Source organism: Amborella trichopoda, chromosome 3, assembly GCF_054954075.1.
Source record: "Amborella trichopoda isolate Santa Cruz 75 chromosome 3, AtrichopodaSantaCruz75HAP2 v2.0, whole genome shotgun sequence".
NCBI lineage: Eukaryota > Viridiplantae > Streptophyta > Magnoliopsida > Amborellales > Amborellaceae > Amborella > Amborella trichopoda.
In genome coordinates this window covers 3844689-3856956 of record NC_142338.1, presented here as the reverse complement: position 1 = coordinate 3856956, position 12268 = coordinate 3844689, and the positions used below count along the sequence as shown (strand labels likewise).

Sequence of the window (12268 nt, the reverse complement as noted above, 5' to 3'; positions counted from 1 at the left end):
GCTTCAATCATCAAGCATTTATTATAGCAAAGATTAATAAAAACGATATACAAGTCCAGTAAGAAAGAGAGATACCAGAGAAACTCTGAAAAGAAAGCCACTAGTTCACGAAGTGACTAACTTGTGTTTAAAACATCAATTCAGGATTCATGTAATTTCTCTGAGCTCCATTAATGGTGGATCTAGCCTTTGAGGAAGTTCTTGTACCAATAAGCAGAGCGTTTGGGGTACCTCTTCAAAGTCTTGTAATCCACAAAAATGAGGCCAAAACGAACAGAGAAACCAAAGTCCCATTCGAAATCATCCATTAATGTCCAAGGGAAGTAGCCTTTCACATTCACTCCTTGCCTGAAACCCACAATTTCCCCCTTATTCTCCGGCTCTATCCAAATTGCTTAGGAGGAATGAAAGGGTACTTTTTGTAATTTTTCCGTCAATGTAGTATTTTTTTTTATAATGATTTTGTGTTTTTCTTGTCTTCATTTCGTAATATTTATTGATTTGTTACCAAAAAAAAAAAAAAGAAAAAGCAAAAAAAAAGCCTTATAACTTCCCCCAATCAATTTTTTAGGGTAATTTTTATTCTAAAACTAACTTTTACAACAAAGACTTCCCAAAGTCAAAAAGTCATAGTTTGGAGAATGAAAATGCCTTTGTCCATACATGAAGGCGCCACACTTCCATAAACAGTCTGGCACATATTACTGTCGGATCGAAATGCATACCACATTAATACCGAACCACAACAACAAATCTATCGGACCGCATGCAACTTATGTTGGACCGAGGCATCATAGATGTCAAACCACAACGACAATGTGTAGGATCGCATGCAACTTATGCATGATTGAGGCATCATAGCTATCCGATCGTGACAACAATATGTCGGACCACATTTACAAGTGCCGAACCGAGGCATCATAACTGTTGGACGGCATTTATAAGTATCGGACCGACACATTCAATGACCAAAGAGAGGATATTTTGATTCAAATAACTATGACTTTTTGATTTGGGGAGTATTTGTTATTAAAGTTTGTTATGGCGTAAAAGTTGTAATAAAAAATTGGTAGGAGGAGGTTGTAAAAAAGGTTAAATCGAGGGCTTTTGTAATTTTTTTTTCTTTTTTTTTTTTCAATGGTCCGGGTGACTAGGCCGTAAAAAGCTAGACCTAGGCCACAAAATGTGGCTAAAGGAATTTTTGCCTAGGATCAAGCTACCACCGTTTGAGGGCGAGGCTGGGCAATGAGTAGTTTGACCATGACCAGTCCTTTTACGCTTAATTTACTTTTTCTTTTAATATTTCGCCCCGGCCCGGCTTAGCATGGCCCTGACAGGGCTAGGGCAGGCCTCTTTGCCCTAGCCCCATCCCAGCCCTATCGATCGGGCAAGTATTTACACAATAGTGGTCTTTATATGACGAACTTACTGGATGGCCCGGTGAAGGTAGTAAGTGTGTCCTTTGTAGAAATCTACTCTCATTTGATCATTAAGGGCCTCTTTAAGAGGAATCGACGCATTGTTAAACTCACAAACGCCTGTTCAAACAAGTGAACATTTTAATTTCACTTACATTATATATAAATATAACCAAAATAACAGAGAGAGAAAACTTCAAAAAAAAAATTTGATAAAAAGCTAAAGGTGAAGGATTGATCAGAGAAAGAGATGGTACCATTTTCAGTAACATAAATGAGGGGATTGTTGTATCTTTTCTTAATATAAACGAGTAGTTCTTCGAGACCCTTTGGATATACATGGAGAAAATCAATAGCCTCCTGAAAATTTCACCTCCAACTAATTAACACACTTTTGGTTGATTTATATTTCCATAAAATTTCACCCAGAAAACACCCTCAGAAATCTAATATTTGAAAATAAAGGAAATAACCCTAAAAAAAGAAACATCAATTTTACCAAAGAAAATATGTAGGCAATGATATAAAAATAAATTTTTTGGTAGGTAAGTGGTGGGAATGGAACTATTGAGGTTATATTGTGGCTAGACTGCCCAAACCAACAAGCAAATTTCCAAATATAAAAAATAAACAAACCAATGTAAAACAAGAGAATAAGCTCTAGATAGAGATGGTCACGGTCGTGGTGCAACAACATGGTGCCTAGAGTCAGTTTTCACTAGATCTAAGGGTGGGAATAGGTCGGGTCAGGTTTTGATTGATCCAAATCCAACCTGACTACTTATACGTTGGACCTTGACCCAGGAGATTTGAGGGTGGGAATAGGTCGGGTCAGGTTTTGATTGATCCAGATCCAAACCCAATCTGACTACTTATAGGTTGGACCTTGACCCAGGTCGGGTCCAGGTCAATTGGAGCTGGACCCGACCCAATATCCGCACGTAACTAGATCTCAAGTTAACATTCTCAAATGAAAGGAAAAGAGCTAATGGAAAACATTGTGCTGATGTCTATGTTTTCTTGCTAATTAAGGAACCTGTTATATAGAAAAATATACTAGACTACAAAGTAGTGAATAATAATAAAAAATGATTATTAGGTAAAGAATTACAGCCATACTTAATCTTTATAGATTTTTGTAAATTTTTTAAACATGAAGGTTGTTTTGAGAAATTGGAAGAAAAAATAATAAAATATTGTCAATGGAAATGATTCATTTGAGACAATAATTAATAGAAATGAAAAACATATGAGATGAAAAATCAAGATAAATAGAATTTAAAGGAGGCTAGAATGAAACGGTTGTATGATTATAGACTTCACCTGTGGGCCGATTAATTTGCCATTCTTCACCGCTGTTCAAACCAAAAACAATAAGAACTTCTAACTCTTTTAGCGTCTTCTTAAACAATGATTGTGTAGACCAGAGACACAGGATAAATTTGGAATTACTGAAGGAGAGAGAGAGAGAGAGAGAGAGAGAGAGTGAGAGAGAATTACCTGTCTGGTTCGCTTGTGAGTCAGTCTTATAGCTAACTATATTACTTTTACTTGGAGCATTGTGCACATAATTGGTGGTGTAGTAATTCAGCCCCAAGAAATCATATGATCCCTTCAACATTATTGACTGCTCCTTAGTAAATTTAGGCAACCTTTCTCCCACTAAAGCCCTCATGCTCAATGGATAATCACCCAAAGCAATTGGATCCCAAAACCTAAAAAATATCAAAATATAAATTAGAAATATTTCCCTTGGAGATCTATTGAAAAGAATAATTTTGTTCCTTTATTTTCTATTTTAAAAGTTATTTTTTATTGTCTTTGTAAGGCTAAATGAAATCCATTTTGGTAAATTCCAAATAAAATGCTTTGGAAATGGAAATCTAACCATCCAAACATAAAGTCAATGGCTCTTTGGGCAGCATCATCATTGGACTTCGAAGAAGTGGAAGGAATCATCCAATTGGTGATAAGGCTTATGCCCAACACTCCCTTTTGGTACGCCTGCACATATTTATATTTTGTTATTCGTAAAATAAATAGGATAAAATTGAAAAAGGAATAAATGTTGCAATTGTGAGATTGGACACAAAGCTTGCCATTACCATACCAAGTTTCTACCTTTGTTTTTTGAATGTTTTGATGAGTTGAATCTCATGATAAACAAGGAATTTTAGATACTCATCCCCTTTTTGACTTTTTCGATGCATTCGTTATCAATGATAATTCAGTATTTCAATAAAATTACTATTAATAATGAATTTCCCAATATTTGGTTGTGTCCATCATAAAATTATTTGATATAAATTTAAAGCGGCTTTATATACAAGTTTATCTTTTTTTAAATTATTTTATTGTATTTATGAAAATTTATTGAAGATCATTATGGTTTTGGTAAGAAATAGCTAAAAAAAATCTGAAAATTTTCAAAAATTTTAATAGCTAAATCATATTATACATAATATACAATAAGTACCAAACAACTAACAAGATAATATTATCGAGAATGTATTAATTTTAGATAAAATAGCCTAGTCCAAATAAAATTATTCACTGTCCAAACAATCCCCAGCTCAAGCTTCTAATACCTAAACAATCCCATTAGATTGAAACCAAAGCAGTCAAACAAGAATCTAACTCCCTTTCTGTAAAGGTCATGGATGCCTAAATCTTCATTCAAGATTCCCAATAAATTTGAGTATGCGAGTCATAGTCATTATTTATTTATTTAATTTTGACAGTTAAAACTAATATAATTCCCTAAAACATTTCTAGTTCGTTTTCCTTTCTTGCCTCTTTTTGACAGGGAAAAAACTAATATGAGCAAATATTGTTTGTAATAAATAAACAAAAAAATTTCTAACACACATGTTAGAGCTTACTTGATATCTCTCCCTGTACAACTTCACTGCCGCCGCATGTGAAAGGAGAAGGTGATGGGCAACAATGTAAGGCTCAGTACCGGAATTTCCTATAGTACAGTTTCCATCGGGGTACGAGCAATGCCCCGGCGCATAAGACCCAGCCACATAACCTCCATATGCATAAGAGAATGGTTCATTTAATGTAATCCAATGTTTCACTCTGTCTCCAAATTCTCTAAAGCAAATGTCGACATAGTCAGTGTAGTCTTTCCTGTTTAGATCACATAATCTTATTATAATGAGCCAGAGAATTGGGTATGATGAAAAAATTCATAAAAAAAATCATAATGGTGAATAGTCAATATTAATTTTATTGAGAAGCGAGAAGGAAAACAAACTAAAACGGAATTTTTTATGTAAACAACCGTTGGAAGATGACTTTGATCGGTAAGTTCTTTGGTACCATAGGATGAAACAGATAATATTTGAATGAAGCCATGAGGAGAATCATAGGCTTTGTAAAATCATACTTCTACTCAATAAAGAAAAATATGTTGTAAATTATAGCTGAGTTTGTACTTGCATTGTGAATAAAGTTTTCCTCGATAAATTGAATGTTCCCACATAAAACTTATTAGAAAATGATGGAAATGATAAAGCCATTTTCGCATTGAAGCGAGAGATGATGGGGAAATTATAGGAGAAATGTTTATAAGGAAAACCCTTAAGAGAATTACTTATGAAGGGGCAAAAGACCAGTCAATCTACAGGTACTCGCCCCGCTTGGCCCGCTCTGTGGGTGAGGCCAAGTACCCAAATTGGGGTATTTAAAACATCTAAGGAAAAATGAAAAATGGTAAGAAAATAAATTTATATTATACCCTTTTTTCTTATATGATTTAGATGTATTTGATAAAGATCGGTGAGTGTGTTTTCCATGATCACTTTTTTAAAATTTGTTTAAGGTTGCAACCTTTTATAAACTTTTGCCTTTATGAATTATGAGTTATAACTGCTCATCTTATGAGAAAAAAGATATAACAAGTGTATATCTGCCCCATTTTTTAAAAAGAAATAATGTAGTCTTTCAAAATTAATAGAATGGGCACTTTTTGCGGGAGGAAGCGTTGTCAAAGAAATAAAAAATAATGGCCATAGACGATCGATCAAGTTGTCCTCTTAACAAAAGACTCAATGCCCACAGGTTTTTTACAAGTTTGTTAGTTTTTATGGTTGATTTGCAGTTCTAAATGTAATCTTAATGGTTATAAACACAAAGCTCTTCAGTGTGGAAATAGGAGAGAGAAGTTTACACTATATTGGGACTCAAGAATCCTCCATAGGCATCCTCTAGTGCTTGGGGGAGATCCCAATGGAAAATTGTCACAAATGGTTGAATACCTACACACATTACATGCATTGCATTTAAAATGAGCTACCCAATAAATAAACACACATATATAGGCTCAACGGCTCAGATTCAATATGGGCCTATCTGACGAATACGACGTCATTTTGTATTTGAATTTTAATATTTTTTCTACAACTCCAAATCATGTGAAATTCTAACAATCTATTCTTCTCATCAACGTGTACCTAATAAAAATATTTAAAAAATAATTCGTAAAACATAAATTGACCAAAATATCCCTGAAATGTTTCGAGGGTATTTTGGTCAATTTATTTTTCACGAAATATTTGTTTGATATTTTTATTGGATTCTAATATTCTTAAAAAACACACGTCCAAATTTTAAAATGTTTTGAATTTATATAAAAAAATTAAAATTAAAATACGAAATGTAATCGTGATCATTGGATCAGCCCAGATTGAATTTGGACCGTTGGGCCTTATATAACTGTAGGCTAGTAAATCTATGCCAGAATTTCTATATATATATATATAAAAGAGAGAGTGAGAGAGAACCATTGGCAAGGAGTTCATTGATGACATTGTTATAATGGTCGATCCCTTCCCTGTTCACACCTCCTTCCAAGGAACCTTCTGATTTATGACATTTAAAAAAATAAAATAAAATTAATATTCACTATTAAAAGAGTAAATATCGATGACAGCCTCCAAGTATTTCATCTTCTACCAACTAAAAATGTAAGCAAATCGGATTTTTATGTATGGATCGGCTAAAATTATCAAATTTATCCATTTGTTCATAAGTTCGATAATTTTGAAGCGAGGTCTTACTCCCCCTTCTTCTTCTCTTTTTATTTTTTATTTTTTTATTTTTTTATTTTACTCTTAGGGTGGATGTTTCAAACATCAAATTGATTATTGTTTAAAATTTTAATTTTTTGATATTCTTGGGTCTATCTGATGTCGTATTGAACCATCCCATCTATAGGGTAATCTGATAACTACAACATCCGACAACGCTATAATTTTTGCCTAGCATTATCTATAGGGTAGTCCGATGTTATAAATATCAAATTGTCCTTTTCATAGCTTCTTTTTTATTTATATGGTTCCATGTTTGAAAGCTCAGCCAGTTAAAACATACCAAAAAAAAAAAAAAGAGAAATATGGGTCTACCGTTGGCAATATTATATTGTCATGTAAAGAAGGATGGGCCAAAAATGTAGGTCAGTCCGATGCTGCAGTTAGATAACCACCCTACAAATAGGGCAGTTCGATATAGACCTTAGACTACCCTACAAATGTCAAGAAAAATATAAAAAAATTGAGTAGTTTATTGTATGAAACATTAAATTGGGGTTAAAATTGACAAAATAATAAAAGTTAAGGGGGCCTAGAATCTCGTGATAAAATTTACCAAATTTATAGATCAAGTGATAAATTCAATAAAAAGTTTTTGACAAGATTAAGCTTTTATTAATAAATTAAATAATTTTACCGGTCTATACTCGAAAATCCCAAAACAAATAAAAATAAATAATACAAAAAATTGGGAAAATTCTAAAAGACTATAATATTTTGGATCTTTGAAGGGTTACCGGGTAAGATTCTGGACCATTCTATTGACATTCTATAAGCATCGATCCCAAGGTATTTCATTAGTTTAATGTCGCCCTGCAACATGAAGCAAATTCAAATTAATATTGGAAGACGTTCTACAAAACAAAAATTCAACTTGTATTTGTTAAAATTGTTAAAGTGTGTTTTTTAGAATCACATTATTGATTTTGAGTGATATAGTGGGGTTGTATTTATAATTTTACGTAATAGATATTACTAGGTGATTAGTAGTGATTATTGTAAATTAGTGCCTATTATTATAAATAGGTAGTTATTGTCGTAAATATGGTTGTAAGAACCTCTATTTTTAAGAGAGGTGCATTTTTGGAAAATAGGGTCACTTATATTAACATTGTAATATTTTTGTGTAGCCTATTTTTTCTCTCTGAATGAAAGTTTTTCTTCCACCTCATCTTGATTGTTTTTCTATCTTTTTGGTTGTGAGTCTTGGGCTAGTGTGACATGTTACACTAATTGAGAATCAAATTGTTTTGATATTGTGACTTCTGGTTTTCTCCACATTATTAATAAAATATACAAACAGGTTTTCCAATTTAATAAATTATGGAAGGAGAGGAAATTAACCTTGTAACGGTGGTATTGATCAACTGCAGTGTCCCCATTACTGCCATCACGAATCTTCTCTGCAAGACAATTTTTGGGATGTTAGATCCAATAGTCAAGGAACATAAATTACATACATATATATAGTATGAGACTATTTGTTTTTTATACAAAGAGGTCACAATCATTATTATTTATTTGATGTGAAATCCAATGGATTTAAGTTTTTTACTACAATCGATAAATTTTAGTTTGAACTTTGTACCCAATCAGTGACACATCCTCAGCCACCCAATTTGAAATATAATGGTGAATAATGCTTTCCTTGTGCCAAAAGTAAACGGCTCATATTTTATACATTCACATAAAATATGGGAATGGTTTCATGCAACATATTTATAATTATATAATGAAACAATTTTTAAAAACCACCTAAGGCCTATTTGTTTGATCCCAATTTTTTTAAACATGCACTCTTTCCAATATGAAGAACAATTAACAAGAAAAACAAATATCACTATGCACTAAAGTATTATTTTTAACCGAAATGGGTTTTCTTTTTGTGGGACTTTTAGATAATAGGATTTAGTGGGATTTTTTTTTTCTTTCCCAAATTTTGTAAATGGCATTATTATCATTTGATATGAACAAATATTAAACGAGAAAAAAACGATTTTAAGTTCATAAACGCTAGATCTTAAAATTTACCGAATGATTGGTTTAGATTCATTGTTTGGAGAGAAACTCATTTTTACTATATCTAGAATGCAAATTTGAGTTCAGACAAATGAAACATGATTTTCTAGAACAGTGATTTCATTCTATGATAAGGACACGGTGAACAAAAATCACTCCCTTGTAAAATTTTCAAACAAGTGATTATTATTGTAATTTTTTGATTTGTTGGAATCATTTGTGACAAAAAGTTGGACTAAAAAACTCTCAATTCGCCCTGGTGTTGCCTAAAAGTAACGCATAGAAGGGCGTGTTTGTCATTTTGGTTGACAGCTATTAGTACGATTGGAAATTGAAAACTTTTCATAAGTTCATGCTTCTCGAAAAATAATGCAAACAACTAAGCTTCCCATTTTGTGGTACAAATTTTTATTCATAATTTGTATTGAAAACGTAGACAAATAGTTTCAAAATACTAACTCATTTTATGGCAGCAAAAACATAATTAACATTATTCATATGCTTTTCAATTTGTATTTTTTTCCCCTAAATATCACATATCCGTATTTACCAAGAAATATTAGTTTTTCCAATAAATTTGGAAAATAAACAACTTTTTTGGAAAATGTGTCTACCTATTATTTAATTCTCTGTATATTTGTCTTTTACTAAAAACGTCTTTTGTGGTTCTATTAGAAGCGCAATATTCCAACGCCCAACCATCACCGGTGAAGTTGTTTTATAGACCATCATAGTACTATTAACACCGCGATAGTTCAAAATCCTAATATGAACATTGTGGAATTATTAGTGCTGCAATGATTTAAGGTTTTATGGACCATCACTGTATTAATAGTATTATGATGGTTCAATACCCTATTTTATAGACCATCACGGGGATCATCTTAGTGCTCTTAGTCTTGTGATGGTTTATAAGACAACTTCAGGAATGAGAATTCGGTGTTCAAACCATTATGATTCTAATGGAACCATGAAAGGTGTTTTTGATAAAAATATTTTAAAAATTTAAAAACTAGATATACACCTAGTTTTTGAATAATTTGAATATTTTTTAAGTTTGTTAAAAAATATTTTTTATAACCACCTACATGGATACATCCATGCAAACGAAAATAAATGAGAAGAGGGTAGGTTGTAGACCTGGGTGTGTGTGAGAAAAGACATCCCAATTGGTCAAGCCTCTGCCTCCTTCTCTTACGGCCCCTTCATACTTTTATTCAACAACAAAATTAGTTAGTAATAAAAAAAATAAAAATAAAAATAAAAATAAAGCAAAGAAAAAACCCAAAAAATCCAATAAACAAAAATAATGTGCCTGTAATTTTCAATCTTGAGATGCCCAATAATAATGCATGATGCATGGAGCATCTAATTAATTTAATTGCAAAAGGAACCATTCACAAAATGACGGTAGGGGCTAACAAGATGCCACATAGGCACCAACAAGTTAATTAATTGCAAGCGACTACTCAATAACATGACAAAAGTAACATGGTAAGGTTTTAGTCAGGGTTATTTTTGGTGTGTGCTTTAATAATAAGGGAAAAAGGCAAAAACCATATCTCAAAAACTTCAATCTCAAATATCCTCCTAGTCTTATAAATATCTCATAAGACCTCTCATATTAAATAATAGGAAAAATATCTTATTATTCTCTATTTTTAACTTCTATATCTCATCATACCCAAGAATTGAAAATATTACTTGTAAGTAAAAAGACTCAATCTTTCAATCTTCCAACTTCCTAAACCCTTTTGATCATATATTATTGACCTCAACAACTTCTAAAATGATTCTATATCTCCGTCTCTCTGAAACTCCATCTCTCTCTCATATCATCGTCTCTCTCTCTCAAAACTCCATCTCTCTATAAAACCCAAACTTCATTTTTCTCTCACACATCATCGTTTCTCTCTCTCTCTCAAAACTCCATCTCTCTCCTTAAAACTCAAACTCATCTCTTTCTCTCTCTAAAACTCCATCTCTTTTTTCTAAAACTCCATCTCTCTAAAACCCAAATTCCATTTCTCTCTCTCTCTCTAAAACTCCATCTCTCTCACACACATAAGAATGTGCGCTCGTGTTCGAGCTCAAGCAAACCCCTTGGCTGGAAAACTCACCGATAAGTGAAGAGAGAGAGATGGAGTTTGAATAGGGAGTCATTTTAGTGTTTGTTTGGATAAAAAGTTTATGATCAAATAGGTCCAAGAGATTGTAAGATAAAAAGAATGAAGGCTTTTTGTTTACAAATAATATTTTTAATTCTTGAGTATCATGAAATATGGAAGTTAAAAATAAAAAATAAAAAGTTATTTTTCCTAAATAATAATGGACTTTTAGTCCACACCTTACTTTTTTTTATTATCCAAATTACAAAATTTACTCTTCTATTTATTTAATTCCCATGGATATGGAAAGGCTCTCATTCTCCCTCTTTCTCTTTCTTCCTCACCCATGGACCTCTTCCTTCCTCTCCCTCTACTATGTCTCTCTCATATTGTCGAATAGCATATCTTTTCTTTTCAATAGGGAAAAAAAAATCAATTATGACAATATTCAGGCTTTAAACAATATGTTTAGCATTTCCTCAACCTTCCGATTTTAGATTTGTCATCCAAATTCGACAATCAATGCAAATTTCGAGCAGTGGAACATCACACCTTAACCATTATTGGTTGATGAGCAACTCGCATGCTATTGGAAACCAAATGATATCATAATATACAATCTCTTTAAAAATAAAATAAAGGAAACAATAATAGTAAGGGAAAGGTTTCTATACTTCCTCTACATAATAGAAGATCTATGCTTCCTTTACCATCCAGCCGTCTAATTTTGATCAAGATAGCCACTCACCATTTGACCTTAGATCCGATGTCTCAAATTATTTTATTTTTAGTTTTCTTTATTTAAATTATATGAATATGAAATTTGGTACATGCTATCTGTTTATTGGGACGCACCTATAAAAAATATTAAAAATAATTTTTCGATAAAATATGACCAAAAAATCCCTTGAATCTTTCAGTAGTATTTTAGCCATTTTATTTTATTGAAAATATTTTGTTTATATTTTTCGCTAGTGCGAATTTAATAAAGGATTGGACGTCCAAAATTTGATGCCAAAATAGTTTATAGAAAAAAAATTTAAAATAAAATAGTATAGAAACATGATATTGTGATTGGAGCAATCTTAGCCTTCTATTCATAATAGAAAGTTAGATAAGGGGAAGTATATAAGTTTTATGTGGTAGGAGAAACATAAAAAGCTTGTTCTAATAGTAATAGTAATAGTAACAATAACAAGAACAATAACAACAATAATAATAATGGACCTGATAAGCTGAAGAGGCAACTCCAAAAATAAAATTGGGTGGGAAACTCCTCCTGTTTAAAGCCTCAACAAAATGGAAAGCTGAGGCAATAAGTAAGAGAAAGATGAAGGAGAAGAGAGAAGGGTGGAGGGCCATTGGGGAACCTAACCCTAAGTATGGAGCTTTCCTAGAAGCAAAATATCATGACCCTTATATAAGGGTGGCCTAGTACAAAAATGCAAATAGTATCATTACATTATTCCCTTTTCTCACTATTATTTTAATTTTGCCAGTTAGAATACCATTGACTTTTTTTAAAGCAATTAAAGTTGACTTTATGTTTATTGCTATCGAAGCAATTGCTCTTTTTCTTAGATTAAAGTTGACTGTGTTCATTGCTATCGAAGCAATTGCTCCTTTT

At 32.1% G+C, this 12268-nt stretch overlaps 1 protein-coding gene across 4 annotated transcripts; it reads right to left on the bottom strand.

Annotated features, from left to right (window-relative positions):
* Positions 1–12035, bottom strand: LOC18439835 (beta-glucosidase 12). Of its 4 annotated transcripts, none has more exons than XM_011627217.3 (13): positions 11869–12035; positions 9674–9743; positions 7859–7917; positions 7252–7327; positions 6209–6286; positions 5596–5683; positions 4301–4553; positions 3307–3422; positions 2919–3133; positions 2742–2773; positions 1676–1778; positions 1430–1538; positions 1–348 (listed from the first exon to the last, which is right to left on the bottom strand). In XM_011627217.3, exons 1-13 carry the CDS (start codon positions 12001–12003, stop codon positions 183–185), a joined length of 1500 nt encoding a protein of 499 aa, XP_011625519.2. In that variant the 5' UTR covers positions 12004–12035; the 3' UTR covers positions 1–182. The 4 variants fall into 4 exon arrangements, with proteins under 4 accessions (XP_011625519.2, XP_088719032.1, XP_088719033.1 ...); XM_088862906.1 differs by having other exon boundaries at positions 6209–6283; XM_088862907.1 differs by lacking the exons at positions 1430–1538; positions 1676–1778.
* Positions 12036–12268: the final 233 nt, after the last annotated feature.

Excerpts from the sequence above, each read along its gene's own strand:
- LOC18439835 (XM_011627217.3), bottom strand. The coding sequence starts at position 12,003 with ATGGCCCTCCACCCTTCTCTCTTCTCCTTCATCTTTCTCTTACTTATT. Across the intron at positions 9,744-11,868 it reads TTGCCTCTTCAGCTTATCAG|TATGAAGGGGCCGTAAGAGA; the intron begins GTCCATTATTAT and ends GTTGAATAAAAG. Across the intron at positions 7,918-9,673 it reads CTTTTCTCACACACACCCAG|AGAAGATTCGTGATGGCAGT; the intron begins GTCTACAACCTA and ends ATTGTCTTGCAG.